Here is an 18,885-nt window from a genome sequence, read left to right as displayed (position 1 = left end):
AGGAGAGAGAGAATCCCAAGTGGACTCCACAGTGTCAGTGCAGAGCCCCATGTGGGGCTTGAACTCACAAACCGTGAAATCCTGAGCTGAGCCAAAATCAAGAGTCAGATGCTTAACCAACGGAGCCCCCCCAGGTGCCGCAAATATTTGGCTTTTTTTAAACTTAGTTTATCTGAATCGATGACTCGGAAATATAATATTCCAGTTGCTGATGTTTTGGTGCTTTTCTGTCTTCTCCTTTTAGCTCATCGCTAAAATGCTCTGGGCAACATTTGCTAGCTGGGTAGGTTTCCTGTAGTGCCCATGGTTGTTTAACCACATGTGTTGTTTGTGTGTTTATGGCAAATGCTTTCTGTGACTGCTCTGAAATATCCACCCCCCTGCTTTGATGGAGTTACTAAAGGCAAGGTTTGTCAAGAATGTCATGTCACTTCCTTCATGAATATCCCTCCAGTCTATTTAGAGTGACCAGAAAGGTGTACATCCTACTGTATAATTAGTCCTTTACTAAACAGAGAAACAAAGAAAATGTTAAAAAAGAAAAGTGAGGGGCGTCTGGGTGGCTGAGTCAGTCCCACTCTTGATTTCAGCTCAGGTCATGATCTCACCTCACAGTTGTGAGATCAAGCCCTGTGTCAGCTCTGCACTGGGCCTGGAGCCTGCTTAAGATTCTCTCTCTCCCTCTCCTTCTTCCCCTCCCCCTGCTCACCAGTACTCACTCTCTCTCTCTCTCTCTCTCTCTCTCTCAAAAAAGAAATAAATTTCATTTCATTTCATTTCATTTCATTTCATTTCATTTCATTTCATTTCATTTCATTTCAACTCAGTGAGTTTTTTTAAACTAAGATTTGACCTTGATTCTTTGTAAGAGATTTTACGAGTATTTAAAAAGATTCAGAAGATCAGTCATGTTGACTTCCCTCCACCTCTTACCTTCTTTAACTTCTTTAAAAGCACAATTTCAGGGGCACCTGGGTAGCCCACCGGTTAAGCATCTGACTTCAGCTCAGGTCATGATCTCACGGTTTGTGGGTTCGAGCCCCGCGTCGGGCTCTGTGCTGACGGCTCGGAGCCTGGAGCCTGCTTGGGATTCTGTGTCTCCCTCTCTCTGTCTCCCTCCCTCCCCTGCTCACACTCTGTCTCTATCTCAAAAAATAAATTAACATTAAAAAACTTAAAAAAATAAAAAAGGTAAAAGCATGATTTCAAATATGGAAATATGTAAGGAAGTCAGCTCCTGATGTTAAAAACGAATTCCCACATGGTAGAATTCTGTTTATTTAACTTCCTCAACTGCAGTTGGCCCTTCTTTTTTTAAATAGGTAACTTGCTATCACTCAGATGTACAGTATGCTTAATAAGATGAAATTATCCAATATTCCCTCACAAAAATTAAAGCATTTGTTGGCTTTGAGTCATATTAGATATCCACTTTTCTGTCTTTGAAAAGTACCTTTAAAAATATAGCACAATCACTTTATAGGAAGAATTGACTAAAATGCTTTGAAGATTATATTTTTCTTTTTATTAGTAATATCATTAAAGGCTGACCTTGTAAAGCCTTCCTTTGAATCACATGAACCACAAATTTAGCTTTTGTCTGTTATGTATAATTTATAACCTACATGCCTTGCCCAACTCATATAAAGTAAATATTTGACCCTAAGGATGTATTTTAAGGATATCAAAGGATATATATTTTGTGAAGCAATTAGAAAAACCCACAGTATTTTCATAGGAGGAAATATGAATTATAACAAAATTTGTTTGACACACAGGCACTTCCTGAAAGTGTACTAACTGCCTGTTTCTTATCTCGCAGGGTGATTTCAGCTTATGTTTACTCTTTGTCTAAATAACCAGACTCAGCATTCCTTTTCTTATGAATTAAAATTAGTATTTTGGAAGAATGTGGAAACTTTTCTCTGTCCAGATATGGGAAGTTAATAGAGAATTTAGCCTGTTCAACTAACAAATACAATCGGTGCAAATATTGAATACTGATGTTTTATTCATTATAAAAACAATCTTAGTAGTAAGAAGTCTATTTGAATTTTTAAAATAAATTTATCTTTTCATAGAAGACTTCTTTTTCAACGTTTTAGTTGAGCCTTTTTGTATTGTGTGATGTTCCTTCAATAGAATTCGTAACAGCATCTTCTAAGAGATCATCTTTTGTAAGCACTGGTGTCCAAGAAGTAAAATCTATGCTCATGTATCAAACAAACGATGAGCTATTGGAAGCAACAGAGAAAAGTTCATCAAATAAGTAATGATTAAGATCTGAAGGGGTATTTATTTCTTTAAAATCCCTGGTCATTTTTCTCTTAATCCCATCCGTTGGACAGCATTCATTAAATTGGCCGTTAAATTTTACTATTTGGTGAAGCACTAGAGAAAAAAAAAGACTTTGGAAAGTCAAGTCACAAGAAAATAAATCATCTCCATCAACAGTACACCATAATAACCCCATTCAGAACATTCTGGTTTGAAGTCAGACTCCAAAGAAATGACTGCATTCTGCTACTGTGGAAACCAAAGCAGACAAAATCAAGTATTTTGGTTGGATTTGAATGGAAATCAACTCAGACATGCATCAGATGGTTCTAATTTGCTCTTTTGATATGTCTCAGATCTTTATGTGAAGGCCAGATCCAGAAGTAAGTTTTTATCTGCCTTCTGATAAATTGTGCTTATAAGCCCATGAGATGTTCAGCAATGAAAGGTTTTCACCAGAGTGTGGACACCCTTATAGTTTTTTTCAGAACACAATATGAAGTCAGGAAGCAAAAAGGTTTATAGTCAGTAAGGAAACCGATCCCATAAGGAGAAAAAGTAATATATAAATTAATGATCGATCTTTCTGCAAAATCTTTTGACAGCTTTTTATGTCAGAGTGTTTGATCATTATCTAAGTCCAATAGTTGTGGCCTGATCTACTTTTCTGATTATAATATCATTTATAGTAACTAAGTCTTCCTGCCTTTCCTCCCCCACCCTCATTCATAAACAGAAAAGAATGAAGAGGAAGAACAAGAAGCAAAAATGGAACTTAAGCGCAGACTCAGCAGAAAGGTGATGAAAACATGACTGTTAATGATCATGTGTGTTTTGAGATATACTTCATTATTTAAATGCAGATCAGCCCTCTGCCTTTACATTTGATACTGAGGAATAATTACTCCGATTAGTTCACTACCTAATCAAAGACATTAAGATCAATGGAATGCATATAATATGGATTATGTTTATATTTACGATTGCATGATATGCTAATTTGAAAAGTTAATAATCAAAAGTTTTAAATTACATTTACCAATTACGAATATAGCATGTAATCTGTGTGAATACTTGTTTAAATGCGAAGAGGAACAAAAAAGAAAAGAAAACCACACAAATGTCTTTTATTCAGCGATAACCATTATTAACATTTCAATATACAGTTTGTTTTTTTTTTCAATATACAGTTTTTAAAAATGCTCACGTTTTCTGTGTAGTCTTGGAAATATTACATAAATATTAAATTGAAGATCTGCCACTAGTCCATGTGTGAGCTGGGTCAGGAATTTATTAAGTGAATTTGATTACCCAACCTGCCTGCTGCTGGGCTACCTAACTTGACAAATGGCTTACCTCCAAAACTCAGACTGTTGTTTCCACCCACTCATAAAAACATAAATCTGGCACCAGGGTCATCGCTTTTTCTGTGTTAGAATAACAATAGTCTTCGGAAAAATTAAGCACTATCAGAGTTTATCTTTCATTATATTTCACTATAAATCTTTATACAAATATATAAAGATTTACTTGTAATTCTTCAGATTATACCTTTCACACCTGGATAAGGCAGGATAAGTAAAATATGACATCTGCAGTGAAGTGTGTGACCTGACCCACGTTTATCTGAGATGGCTGGGGAGTCCACAGCAAAATCCTCTAAGGCATACAGAAGAAACTCCATTCCCATGGAAAAGTTGGAGACTATTTTGAGAGATTTTGGTTTTCATTTTTAGGGAAAAAGATCCTTAATTATCTTTTTTTTTTTTTTTCAAAGATCCTACATGTCAAGTAATGATCAAGCTGACAGAGTTCCTGTAAACTGAATTGCTAGAGATGGCTCTTGTGGCATTCGGTGGCTGTTATGTTACCAGCTACAAATAAGAATAGCCCCTCCTCACTGTCCATGCTCACCCCTGCCATACACACTCATCTTTTGTCAATCCATTTGGGCCCCACCGGGAGGCAACAGAGCCTGGCCTGACCCCCTGACTCCCGCTTCCCTCCACTCTACAGAGCTCTCTGCCATAGGTACAGAACATTCCATCGCGCTAATAACACAGTCCTAAAGGGCAAGACTGGATGGAGAATTTCTGACCCATGTGGCCTCTGGTCCCTTGCCTTTTGGGCACTCCCCAGAGGCAGTGGTTTCTCTACCTCCTTACTCCCACATGCCCTGGAGAGGCAGTAAGAAGCTAGCAATATAGATTGAACAACATGTGAGTATAAGGGAACCATTTAGATCATTCCTCCCTCTGTCCATTGCCTACCAGGGCTTTATGAAGCTAGAAGGAGTCACGGTTGCCATACCCCAGCTCAAGTGAACTCAGAGTGTAGACCCAGGCCCTTATAGGAGTGCTCAAGTGACTTGAATGTTAGAGCATTGACCTGCTTCAGCCTCTGATTTTACTCAAGAGGACACTGAGGCTCAGGGAAGGTTTTTTGGGGGTTTGTTTGTTTGTTTGTTTTCCACAAACACATCATTTTTGTGTGTCAAGGTGCTCAGTTTTTTTAAATTGAAGTTGTATGCATAAGGAACCTCTCCAAAGAAGACCACTTAGACAATGAATGGTCTGGCTGTATACACAGTACATCTATGGGTAAAAAAGATACTGGAAATGGACCCCATGGGTAAAAGAGGCCTGGGTCTATGGCATCTCCAGACTGAGAGAGGCCACAGAAGCATGAACCTTAGTAGCAGAGAGTAGATCATGCCTGTCAGCTAGGGCCCAGCAATCTTTAGTCTCTCAGAGCCATCTCTCTTTATTCTTGGGCTTGGGAAAGGACCAAGAGAGGAGAACAAATACACAGGGCTGGGTGGATTAAATATAACTGTAAATTTGAATTTGACTAAGACCATAGGAGGAATCCAAGTTATTAGAAGTGTCTTAAAGGTCTCAGCCTATTGTAAGCAGTTAAGGCTCACTGAATGTACTCCGTGCCCCTGTGCATTTCTGCACAGCAGCTTTTCCCACCGGGATAATGTCAAATCTGGGCCTGGGTCTCTAGTGTTTCCCAGATGACCACCATAGACACGCCCTTCACCGGACCATTTCTTTGTCATAACTTTGTGCATTTCTGAATATAGAGGTTTAATATAATAGGAACAGAGATCTCATTTCGAAAAGTTACAGTGCTTTTGTCTGGATGATTCAGTCTCCAAGCCAGCCATCCTATATCTGGATTGCTATTGTGTCTGCGTGGCTTCGTGTTCCTTGTGTCAGGGATGACAGGTGCCTTTATCGCAATGCCAGGCAAGGTGGGGAAAATAGCATAACGCAGACGGCTGCCAACGCCTGTGACCTATCTAACAATGATGATTTTTATAGTTTCAGAATTAGGGCACACTGCTTTCTGGTTCTCATTAGAAACTCCCAAGATGCTGCTGCCTTTTTTTTCTCTTTTGGATATCTGAAAGTGACCTTGTTTAACCATAACTTTGAAGTTCTCTATAGACAACTTGCCACCATGAGGCTGTAAATGGTCTCCTGAACTTGTCCTTTTTTCCCTATCCCCCTGCAGCTCAGCCTGAGACCTACAGTGGCCGAGCTCCAAGCTCGAAGGATCCTGCGGTTTAATGAGTATGTGGAAGTCACCGAGTCTCCTGACTACGATCGCCGGGCAGACAAGCCCTGGGCCAGGTTAACACCTGCAGACAAGGCAAGAAATCCTCATGGTTTTAGCCGTGATTTTATTTATGATTTTATTGCTTTTCTCAAAGCTTCAATATCTGTGTGGCCTCACCCCGCAAACACACACATACTCAGTCGTCCCAGGAGGCTAGATATTACCACATAACTCAAAAGTTTTCTGCCTTTAGTTATTTGAGCCACTTAAGTGATCCATTTAGGAATAGCAATGGAGTTCTTTCAGCTAAGTCTTCGAAAAAATGAGTTCTTAGTTACCGTGTAACCTGCCTGCATTCATACCTGGATTGAGGGCACGGTAGTTCCACAGCCATGATTTTTCCTTACTCTTAGAAAATATAATTTATACCAGTTATCATTTTCAAGGGATATGGTAATAGTGAAAAAGGTATTGATCTATATGAAGGCTGACACACTTTTTCTACAAACAGCCAGAGAGTAAATATTTTAGGCTTTGTGGGCCATATAGTCTTTGTTGCAATAGCTCAGCTCTGTCGTAGTCTGAAAGTAGCCATAGACAACAGGTAAGTGAATGGATGTATATGTGTTCCAATAAAACTTTTTTTACAAAAACAGGTGGTGGGCCAGATTTCCCCTGCAGGCCATGGTTTACCAACTCTTAATCTATATCATAGCTCACAGTCCAGAAAAACTTGAAATGTATAGTGAGTCCCATCATGGAGAAAGACTATTTTATGAGTAATATAGTTCCAAAGCCAAACAATTTTGCTAACCTTTTGTTTTCAAATTCTTCAGTTTAGGGTTTTCCTAATATCCCAAGTAATGATTTCTAATTTTTGTCTCTAAGCAAAATTTGGTATCAAATAAACTCATGCCACATTCAGTCTTAATGCTAGAGCTCAGTATTTTAATTAAATGCCGTGCTGAAGCTTTTTAATAGGTTTCATTCTGTAAAGCACCTGCTGCATTCAAGCACGTATCAGAGATATAGATCAGAAATCATCTGCTCGTAAGAAGAAATGAAAATGAGGGAGGAAAATGATCACAAAGGAAGGATGTTTGGAATGAGAATAGAGAGTAGAGGGAGGCTAAGAATAGCACCCAAGGGACCCAACATTGGTGAAGAGGCAGTCGAACATGAAGAAGAAATGTCTGTGAGGTAGGGAAAGAGGAGAAGACGTAGCCCAATAGCCTAGGAAGGAGAAGGTCAGGTCACAAGTGGTTAGTCATGTGGCTAGAGGGGACGTTTTAGCAGTCTGGTGGGTGGAAGCCTGACTAGTAGAGAAAAGGAAAATAAAATAAAACCTCAAGAATCTTGGCTATGAAGGAGAAGCCATAGAAGGAGGTAATCAGTTGAGCGGTGATGATTGTGGAGGCTGCAAGCTTTTATATATACGAGAAATACCTGAGCAATCTTTTATGCCACAAAGAAGGGGCCAAAAGAAAAAGAAAGGTTGAATACATAGGAGAAAAGGCCAGTAACTGATACAGTAGGGCATAATCAATGGAGCAGCAGGAGAATGTATGTTTGTAGAAAAGGCAAGGAGGAGACCCTTGCGGCTGGGATGGAGAGCACAGGCTGAGGAACGCCCTAAAGGTAGAGGCTTCTCCAAGGCAGGTAAAATCACTCAGGTTGAGGGAAGCCACCAGGGGATGAAGAAGATTGGTACTCAGGTCCGTGTCAAGCTCACTGCTAATCAGTGCCTTGTTTCTTGAAGGAAATGTCAAGGTTATGGGTTACAAAGAATTGCCTGTAAACTACTTACTGTGGTTTCTTGCCCTCACCCCTAAGGCTCCCTGTGTAAAGTCCAGCCCTGTGCTATTCCCTAGGTTACCAAGAAGAAGAATGCCTGGCCTTGAGAGCCTTGTGTTCTAGTCAGAGGGTATACTCATGGACACAAGTGCTGTGAGTGCAGAGTGCATGGAGTCCTGAGAGAGGGTAAGGGGAAAGGTGGGAAGATTTGGGGGCAAGCCCCTCCCACCCTTGAGGTGAGCCTTGAAGGTATCTCATTAAGCACGGTGTGGACAGACACGGTGTGGACCTGCCATTTGCCTACTGCCTACTCCTCACATCCAGGTCTCCGGCAAGTTGTCATGGGGTGTGAAAAACATGTCTCCCCCTGGGAGCCCCTCTTGGGCTGATGTGAAACACAGCTAAGATTATTGAGTGCGTTTTATCCTAATCACAGCCCTCAACCAGCAGCCCTTTGCTCTTCCCTTTACTGCCTCACACGTAATTCTGAGTGGTTTCCACTGCTTTATTTGCCTTCCTTCCTGCACTTTCCCCTCTCTGTTCAGCAGCAGTAGACTTCACTTATAACCTCATGTGTTGTCTGACACCTCACAAAGAAATACGAGGTTTGAGGTCAGGTGCAGTCTTTAGGGTGAGTGTTAACAACAGATAACATTTCTTTCTCAACCCTAACCCTATCTCAGTTCTGGTCGTATACATTCTTCTGGCATTTTGGTTTTTTATTTTTTTTAGTTGTGAATTATATCACATGGTGAAGAATGTGTGAAACAAATGTACCATTTACTAATAAAAGGAAGAGACCTGTTTTATTAATCCCTGAATATTACTAGTACCTGAAAAGAGCTCTGTGTGCTCCTTCCCAATTGCATTTCTCTCCCTTCCATAAGGAATAAGCACCAGGGCACCTGGATGGCTCAATTGGTTGAGCATCTGCCTTCAGCTCAGGTCATAATCTCACAGTTTGTGGGTTCGAGCCCCATGTCGGGCTCTGTGCTGACAGCTCAGAGCCTGGAGCCTGCTTCAGATTCTGTGTCTCCCTCTTTCTCTGCCCTTTATACCCCACCCCGAAAATAAATAAACATTAAAAAATTAAAAAAAAAAAAAAAAGGAATAGCCACCACCCTGACTTTTGTCTTAATTATTTCCTTTCTTTCCTTTTTAGGAGTTTAACCACCTTATTTATACCTCTAAACAATAGCTGTATATTTGTTAGTGTTGCCAGTTTTGGAGGCTAAGTACGTCATATGCTGTACTTCTGGGTGTTGCATCATTCAGTCAACACCAAAGAATCTGGGTTAACGCACTAGGCCATCATTTTTCTTTTTCACTGAAATATAATACTTTGTCATATGTACCAGTCACAAAGTAATTATCCATTTAGTTGTTGATTACTTAGTTTCTAGATTTTACATTCGCAAGCTATATACTATGAAGATTCGTGTATCATCTTCAGGGACACGGATCCAGGACTTTTTTCTAGCATATATTCCTTATATGCTAGATCCTTACAATGGGATTGCTGGGTCCTAGAATGTAGGAATGTTCGGCTAAATTAGGCAGTGGCAATAGCTTTCCAAAATAATTGCTCTGGTTTACCCTCCCACCAGCAAAGGTTAAAACTTCCCATGGTTCTATGTTCTTGCCAACATGTGATGGTCAGGCTTTTTGTTCCTTTTTTGTTGTTTTTTTTACTTGACAACCTAGTGGTTATGAAATAATATCTCATTGCACTTATACTTTGCATCTCGTTAATTACTAATGAGGTTGAGCATATTGTCATACCTATTCTGCATACGGATTCTACTTTTGTGCCTGTCTTTTGTCTATTTTCTTTTGGGTTATCAATTTCTTGTTGATTCATAGAAGTCCTTCCTATATTTCAGTTATCTATATTGTAAATACATATTTATCTTCTCCTGACTTATAACATTGTATTCTCTTTATGGTATGTTTTGACAAAAGAGATTCTTACCTTTAATACAGTGAATTTATCCACTTTTTCTTTATGGCTTGTGATTTTGTTTCTTTGAAAAAATTCTTCCCATACCAAAATCCAAAATGTATTCTGCTATACTGTTTTCTAAAACATGTATAGTTTTGCTTTTCACATTTAAGTTCTTCATTTACCTAGAGCTGATGTCTTTATTTTTTTATTTTTTTTTTAATTCTTTTTTTTCAACGTTTATTTATTTTTGGGACAGAGAGAGACAGAGCATGAACGGGGGAGGGGCAGAGAGAGAGGGAGACACAGAATCGGAAACAGGCTCCAGGCTCTGAGCCATCAGCCCAGAGCCTGACGCAGGGCTCGAACTCACGGACCGCGAGATCGTGACCTGGTTGAAGTCGGACGCTTAACCGACTGCGCCTCCCAGGCCCCCCAAGAGCTGATGTCTTTAGAAGATATCAGATATGCCTTTAACTCTGTAGAGTAGATCATCTCTAGTATGTTTTCTATGTTGCTGTTTGCTCTTTGATCTTCTTTCTTCTAAGTTTCTTGCCTTTATTTGGCTGTTCTTTTCTAACTTAAGATGGACTCTAAATCATTAACCTTCTTCTTTCCTTTTTTTCTGATATAAGCACCGAAAGCTATATATGGCGCTGTATGTCAGTGGTTCCCAACCTTGGTTACACATTACACTCACCCAGAGGAGCTATAAGAATGCTGATCCCTGGGACCCACCTCCAAAGATCCTGATTTAATTGGTCTGAGGTGTGGCCTTAAATACTGGGATTTTAAAAGTATATGGTCAGTAATTATAAAATGTTCCATATATCCTTGAAAACTGTGTGTGTTCAGTTTGGGGGTATGGCATTTAAAATATGTCTGAAACTAAATCTTGTTGGTCTCATTCAGATTTCTGTATCCTTGGCTTTTTTATCCTTGCTTTTTTTTTTTTTTTTTTTTTTTTTTTTTTTTTCTGCCTAGTCTATCCTATACCAAGAGAGGAATATGTTATCTCTCCCAATACATATTTGGATCTTCCCTTCTCTTTATAATTCTATCAATTTTACTTCCTATATTCCGAGACTGTGTTAATAGATATATATGTTTAGAATAATTACATTTTCCTGATGAAGCCTTTATTATGAGACTCTATTCAAGAAATGCTTTCTGTTGTAAAGACTATTTTATCCAATATTATTGTAACATAAAGGTGAGTTGTTTTAGACCACCTTAGTTCAATGAATTCACACTGTAAACCCATGTGAGGGCTACCTATGGATTCATATATTTAGGATAGATTTCATCAGCATGACACTTTCTGTGCGGTTCTCTGAGATCAGACATTCTAGCATAGCCTTCACTGAGGCTATACCATAAGGGTCCCTCTCTATGGCAGGAGGATCATGTATTAGACTTTCCACCTTGGGCACGTTTTGTCTCTGGTCTTCAGTATCTCACTAAGCTATGAAGATGACCGCTTGGAGTCACCACATAGCAAATGCCCTCAAGGTCAAAGGCAATTTCAGTGCTCTCCTTACCCCATTTCTCTGCGCTTCATCTTCATTTATTATTTTCCATCGAAGTATTTTTTACTTTCTTACCAGCTAATTAGTACACTTAAGATAATTTTTTAATGTTATATACAGCATTTTACTTGGTTTTTCAGTAGAAGGGCTAGTCAAGGTATGTCGTTTTGTAAGAATAGTATAGAGGTGCCTGGCTGGCTCAGTCAGAAGAGAATGCAACTCTTTTTTTTTTTAAGTTTTTTATTTATTTTGAGAGAGAGAGAGAATGCACACAGAACGGGCAGCAAGAGGGCAGAAAGAGAGAGAATCCCAAGCAGGATTTGCCCTGTCAACGTGGAGCCCGATGCAGGGCTTGAACTCACAAACTGTGAGATCATGACCTGAGCTGGAGTCAGACGTTTAACTAACTGAGCCACCCAGGTGCCCTGAGCTTGCTTCTCTTGATCTCAGGGTCATGAGTTCAAGCCCCATGTTGGATGTAGAGAGTACTAAAAGAAATAAATAAACTTTTTAAAAAAATCTTTAAAAAAATGAAAGAAATTGTGTACACTGTTGTATAAGTTTTCTTACATTCTCCTCCCCTAGTTGTGGGCTTTTGGTCACTCACCTCTTATTTAGTGACTCTCAGTTGTCCCTGCTCCAGTCACTATTTCTGTGCAGTGAACTTCCCAAAACTTAGTGACTGAAAATCACAACTATGTTATTCCATCTTACAGATTTTGTGGGTTGGGGATTTAGTCAGGACTCAGCTAGGCAATTCTGCTTTTCATGAGGTTGACTCTGGTTACTCAGTGTTACTCAACTGACAGATACGTTGCTCTGGAGGGTCCCAGATGGCTTCTTTACATGTCTGTTATCTTAGAGAGGATGGCTCAGAAGCTGGGCTCAGTTGAGGTTATCCACCAAAGCACCTACACATGGCCTCTTCTGCATAGTGGCCTCAGACTTGTCACACTTATTACACGATAGCTGGCTTTTTCCAGAGCCAGTGGCCCAAGAGAACAAGGTAAAAGCCGTATGGCTTTATCTAACCCTACTTTAGAAGACACCCAGCCTTATTCCTCCACATTCTATTACTTATAAGTAGGTCATAAGATCAGCCCCGCTTCAGAGCGAGGGGAATTCGCTCTACCTCTCAATGAGGGATTGGCAAGGTCATATTGCAGAAGAACATGTGGGCTGGAGGTGTTATTGCTGCCATCTTTTACAAATGTAATTGCCACATCCACCGTTCCCAGCTGGCTTGATATTCAAATGCTGAATTTCACAAAGGCAGGTAGGGAGTGGCCTGGGAAATGAGTAAAGATCACAGCAGGTACAAAGTATGGAAGCAGCGGGAGTCTAAATGATTAAATTTTCCATACCCTAGAAATAGTCATTTCTAACTCATGTCTGTTGTTGGAAGGCTAAACTCCTTCATCTCTAGTTATAATAAGAGGGTTTTTCTTTTTAATTTTGTGTTGAAACAAAAATAGATTTTTGTGCCGGATTTCTAGGCTGCAGGGGAGATCTACTTGGTCAGTTTTTCTTCTGCAAGCCTAGTGTCTGTTCAAGAGCACTTTAAAGGCACATGACTGGCATCTCCCCTGCAGAGCAAACTCTGAGCCCCAGAGCTCAGCCAGAACCCCTCCCTCCTCACATGTGAGGCTCATTATTTTTCCTGTGACATTGTCTCTCCCATTTCTCCTGACACTTGTGAAGCTCTAAAGGACAGCATTTTTAGAACTGGATTTATATTGTAAAATATTTTTCCTTGACGAAAAATAAGAATCATTTCTTTTAGATTAAAAAAATGTTCCATGCTTTTTAAAGATAGAAGATAGAAAAACACAACAATTTAAAATGCCATTAATGTATAGTATATTGTGTATACACAAATGACTCATGTTTGTCAGCAAAAATCAGAATATTCAAAAATATAAAAAGAAGAAACAACAATTATAATGCATATCAGTGCATGGTACTTTTAAGAACTTCTAAAAATATTATTTTCTACCTACCTAACACTGAAAAAAATAGTTATTTATTTTCTCTACATGTTAAAAGAGGAATATAATGAAATGGTAGTTATTGCCCAGAGATACTATTAATGGTCTTAGTGTGTTTGTCATCTTAGAATGAAAATAATACGTGCTAAACATCATTATTGTAACAAGCATTTCTGGATTTGTGTTGCTTTTTACCTTAAAATAAAACTCTTCATGACATATAATGATAGGTTAAAGATCATGTATTTTATTCAACGAGTATATATTTTATTCTATAAGTAATGTATTTTATACCAGTTAGGTATAATAATCTGTAATTTAACTTTCATGGTAAAAAAGAGTTTTACTTTTTCACTTTTGAACTATAAATCCCACTTAAAGAAAAACAAATATTGGAATCAAGTATTTCCACCTCTGCTCTCAAAATAAACACTGGACTTCCTGCCTCCTAAAGGGGCCATCCTTCTGTCTCTTCTCCTCCTACTATTTCTTGGCCCCACTAAGATACGACTTTGCATTTAAAAAAATCTTTGAAGTTCAAGTGTGTAAAGAGAAGGGGTAGGGAGGCAGTCAATAACCAATCAAATCTCATTCTGTGAAAACACTGTGGAGAATGCTGTAGGGAATCTCATAAATCCGGTAGCCTTATTAAATTGCTCAAATTGGGGAAGAGAAGTGGTGGGAGGAATGCCTTATCAATTGTGAATTTGAGCTTAATTCGCCTTTAAAATACAACTTTCAGGGCACCTGCGTGGCTCAGTCGGTTAAGTGTCCGACTTAAGCTCAGGTCATGATCTCACAGCTTGTGAGTTCGAGCTCCTGTGTCACGTTCTGTGCCGACAGCTCAGAACCTGAAGTCTGCTTCAGAGTCTATGTCTCCCTCTCTCTGTGTCCCTCCCCTACTCATTTTCTCTCTCCTTCTCTCTCTCTCTCTCTCAAAAATAAATAAACATTCTAAAAAATTTAAAAAAATAAAATACAATTTTCAATTTTAAAATACATGTACTTGAGTACAGCACTAGAAACAGATACACAAACATAAAGATACAGATGATGTCTATCTGTATCTGTGCTGAAGTGGGTAAATGAGCCTTAAGATGACAGAATAGGCAGAGCCAGAGAAGGCCATCAACTTGGCCTGAAGATCGAGGTTAACCGGACAGTTGCCATCTCCCTGGGGTAGGCTATGAAGCTCCATGGTACAGAGGAGAGGACAGGCTTGAGAGCTGGGCTTTTAAGGGTTTGATTTCTGACTTGGCCACTTGGGAGATGTTTGACCTTGGCTAAATCATTTAACTTGAGTTTCCTTACTTGTAGAGCCAATTATATCCATCTTGAGAATTAGGTAATGTATTCATGAAGTTCTAGCTCATCAATAAATGGTAGCGCTTACCAGTGTTACATTCATGGGCAGGCTTGATAATCTAAGCTTTGTTCCCCATTGGTGATGTTTTCATTATGCTTTATAATTATATTATTTTAATTATAATATAATTATATTATAATATAATTAATTATAATATAATATATATAATATAATTAATATAATTAATTATAATATAATTATATTATATTATTATTAATTATATTATATTATTAAATTATATTATGCATTATAATTTTCAACAGTCTAGTTGAAAATTATCCAGTGAAGGGGCACCTAGGTGGCACAGTCAGTTGAGTGTTGGACTCTTGGTCATGATCCCAGGGTTGTGGAATTGAGCCCTGTGTCAGGCTCTGTGCTGAGTATGGAGCCTGCTTGAGAGTCTCTCTTTCTGTCTCTGTCTTAAAAAATATAAATGAATGAATGAGTGAATGAATGGATGAATGAAATTATCCAGTGAAAGAGAATTGAAAATGCAGGTAGTACATGGTTTGCCCTAGAAGTTACTCAGCAATTACTTATATATTAAAACCCTTGTAATAATTAACTGTCCTAGGGGGTGCATGGGTGGCTCGGTAGGTTAAATGCCTGACTTTTGATTTTGGCTCAGGTCATGATCTCCTGGTTTGTGAGATTGAACCCTGCAACGGACTCTGTGCTGACAGTGAGGAGCCTGCTTGGGATTCTCTTTCCTTCTCTCTCTGCCTCACCCTGCTCACATGCTTTCTCTCTTTCAAAATAAATAAATAAACTTAAAAAGAAGAAGAAAGGGGCATCTGGGTGGCTCAGTTGGCTAAGCATCTGACTCTTGTTTTCCGCTAAGGTCATGATCCCATGGTTCGTGAGTTTGCACCCCATATAGGGCTCTGCACTGACAGTGCTCTCTCTTTTTCTCTCTCTCTTAAAATAAATAAATAACCTTAAAATGATAAACTAAGAGAATAAAATAGAACTGTCCTAGATAACGGGGACATAAAGATGAACATACTACCCTTCCAGGAATGCACTGTCTAAACAGGTCACAGGAGAGACTGAGATTTTGATTCTCTGCCGAGATATTCTTGGCCTGTTCCTGGTTGTCCTGGCAGCAAAGGAGAGTACACTTACCTCTGCACAGCATCGAGCTTGATGAGTAGTCAAGAAATTACCTCCTTGTTCCACATCAGATTTTTACCAAAGAAATAAGCAGAAGACATCAAATGATGGGAGCTCTAGTTAATCCTGGCTTCACCGCTCATGCTATTTGACAAGGCAGCAGGGCCCATATTTTCAAAACTTACCTGATGCTCCTGGCCAGGATGCCCCGGAGCTGACTGGAGGAGATTAAACAGACCTTCCATCGCTGGTCATCACTAGTCAATTTTAAACTTCATTTCAGTCATTTTTGTTTCCTCTTTCCTCTCTATTAGTCTCATGGTACCAAAAAATGCTGTGTATTTGCTCTCAGTGCTATCTCCTGGGGTTTGTTTTGTTCCAGTCTTAGAAATACCTGGTTTTGGCTCAGTGACTTACCAGTGTTGGGTCCAGCTCAGCACCATTCAGGCTCCAATCTCACTACAGCAGCCTAGCTGTTTTATCCTGTATCTTTCTACACAATCAGTTCCATTTACATTTATGAGAGAAGTCATTAGGCCTAAATTCTGGCCTCATTTGCATAGAAAGGAGTTAAGATTATTGTACTTGTATTTTCTGAACACAAAGCATCTTTAATCACTCTTTTCCTCTCATAACCTTCTCTAAATAGTAAGAGGAAGCAATTCTTGGAATATAATTGTGTTAGTCCTGCAGTGAATTTTTGAAAGGAGTATTGCATTTCTTTAATTGACTGTAGTCTTGTCTTGCTGATAACATATTTCCAAATAATCAGTCCCTAGAATTTCACATCATATTCATTGCCTATAACTGACTCATTATTCCTAATTACAAACCAGCCCACACAACATAGAGACCTGAGGCAATTATCTGGATGACTTAGGCTCTGATGCTCGTTTCATTGGAAAGACTGCGGGACTTGAAGTAAGAAGGCCTACGTATGAGCCCCATCTTTGCCCTTTAACATCCGTTCGATATCTAGCAAGTCACCCTATCTCTCAAGGCCTCCATTTTATCATTTGTAAGATGAGATAGTGTTCGGGTTATCAACTGTTTAGTGACTTAACCATCTTATTTTGCTCACCACTTCCAAGATGGCTCCCTCACTGTCACATCTGTGCCTTGTTGCTTCTTGGCCTCTGTAGGCACCCACATGGCACCCCATCCTCCCTGGCCTCTTCCTGTACCTTGGCTTTCTCACAGTATGGTCTCCTGAGAGTGCTCACATTTTTTTTTTTTACATGGCAGCTGACTTCCAGGAAGAAGGAGACAAAAGATGCCAAGCCAGTCAAGGGCTACATCCCAGACTAGCACAACCTCACCTCCTCTGTGTTCTGTTGCTTAAAGTAGTTGTAGGACTCATCCAGATTCAAGGCTGGAGAGACAGACTCTACCTCTTGATGGGGGAATGACAAAGTCACATTGCAGATGTGCATATGGGATATGCCCAAGAGTCTCAAACTGAATTTCTCAGGAAAAATGCATATGTATATGGTTATAAGTGAATTGTAAATGTTACTAATGTGAGGGATGTGTAGCATACAATTTACAATTAAAAATAAACCATATGGTACTCTTTTTTGTAGATTCTATATCCCAATTGATTCTAAAAGAATACTTTCACTGACTTTTGCCAGACTCTTAGATCAGTAGCCAACCTACTATTGAGAGTAAGAACGTTGCCTTATTTGTCTTTTAGTCTCGTTCAGTGACATTATCTTGCACATAGTAGACTCTCCAAATAACAGTGAAAGAACTGTTAATCACATTCATAAACTAAAATTTAGTTCATCTTTCAGAAGTTTCACAATAATGACATTTTATTGAATACTTAGTGTGCAAAGCACTTTCACATATGCTCTTTTTTTAAGTATATAATTTTAAGTATATTCTACAAGTATAAACTTCATGAAGACAGAACTTTTTGTTTTCTTTTTTTTTTTTTTTAATTTTAGAGAGAGCATGAGCAGAGGAGAAGGATGGAGGGAGAGAGAGGGAGAAAGAGAGAGGGAATCTTAAGCAGCCTCCACGCTCAGTATGGAGCTTGACGTAGGACTTGATCCCACATCCCTGGGATCATGACCTGAGCTGAAATCAGAAGTCACTCAACTGACTGAGCCACCTAGGTGCCCCACATGTATGCTCTTAATCGAGTCTTGTAATACTGTAAGGAATTCCCATTCCCATTCCCCAGAGGGGAAAACAAGTTTTGGAGCAAAATAATTCACTGAGGGCCACTGCTATTGAAGGCATAAGGGCAAGACTACAACCCATGACTTCTGACACCAAGTGTACCACTTTGTACTTCCTCTACTGAAATCTTAAATTTGGAGGAGAAAATGAAAATGAACATGGAGATGGGATTCTCTGCCACTCTCTATATTAAAATACTTCCTTTCAAGGAAGTCTTTCCGATAGATGCTAATTGGCAATTTGTATAGGGTATGTTCACTATTTCAGCTCCTGGTTTAGGTACCAGTATTTACAGTGATTACAACAAAGTACCCTCAGTGTTGATTTCTCTTGTGAGACAAGATGTATGGTCTTACCACAGGGGACTCAGGCCCACAAATATCTTTCTGCTTGCTTCATCCCTTTCAGAACTCAGTAGCAAGAATTACTTCCACAGTTCCCAGCCACAGGTTCCCTGTAGAAACCAGAGCAGCTGAGGGATGCATGTAGGGAGATGAGACACTCTATGACTACGGGATTTAAATACAACACTGAAAAGCCTGTTGGAGGAAAGCTTGCATATTGCAGAGACAGTCAGTGATGGGAGAAAGCCAGAGAGAGGCCTCCAGGCTTCCTCCTGTCTCTTCCCTTTTTAAAATTCATCATTTTCCAACCACAAAGTAGATTTTCTTATCTCTCAGTCAAATCACTCTCTGTGGTTTGTAGTATCATTCTGTGTTTTGGCTGAAGAGTCCATTTATCATAGAGGTTAGGGTATGGAGATATTTTTATTAATAGTTTTTATTTACAAGAGGGACAAGTTCTTTGTAGAGAAATTAGGAAATAAAGATAAGCAAAAGTTAGGGTGCCTGGGTGGCTCAGTCAGTTAAGTGTCCAACTTTTGATTTTGGCTCAGGTCATGATCTCGCAGTTCATGAGTTTGAGCCCCATGTCGGGCTGACAGTGTGGAGCCTGCCTGGGCTTCTCTCTCTCTCTCTTTCTCTCTCTCTCTCTCTCTCTCTCTCTCTTTCTCTCTCTCTTTCTCTCTCAAAATAAATAATTAAAGTGAAAAAAAAAAAGGATAAGCACAAAGTTGAAAGCAGAAACCATCCATGATCTAGTCACTATTGTTAATAGATA

The 18,885-nt window shown here is 39.3% G+C and overlaps 1 protein-coding gene across 10 annotated transcripts in view; it reads left to right on the top strand.

Annotated features, from left to right (window-relative positions):
• The window catches only part of PHACTR2 (phosphatase and actin regulator 2), a 267,344-nt gene that overhangs the window by 232,958 nt on the left and 15,501 nt on the right, over positions 1-18,885 (top strand). For all 10 annotated transcript variants that reach the window (XM_053222155.1, XM_053222154.1, XM_053222159.1 and 7 more), the window contains 2 exons: positions 3,014-3,075; positions 5,800-5,937. In XM_053222155.1, coding sequence (XP_053078130.1) covers positions 3,014-3,075; positions 5,800-5,937 — 200 coding nt within the window. The remainder of the gene's footprint in view (positions 1-3,013; positions 3,076-5,799; positions 5,938-18,885) is intronic.

The sequence above is a fragment of the Acinonyx jubatus genome, chromosome B2 (genome assembly GCF_027475565.1).
Source record: "Acinonyx jubatus isolate Ajub_Pintada_27869175 chromosome B2, VMU_Ajub_asm_v1.0, whole genome shotgun sequence".
NCBI classification, from domain to species: Eukaryota; Metazoa; Chordata; class Mammalia; order Carnivora; family Felidae; genus Acinonyx; species Acinonyx jubatus.
Note: the sequence above shows the minus strand (reverse complement) of the source record. Positions and strands in the feature narration are given on the sequence as shown.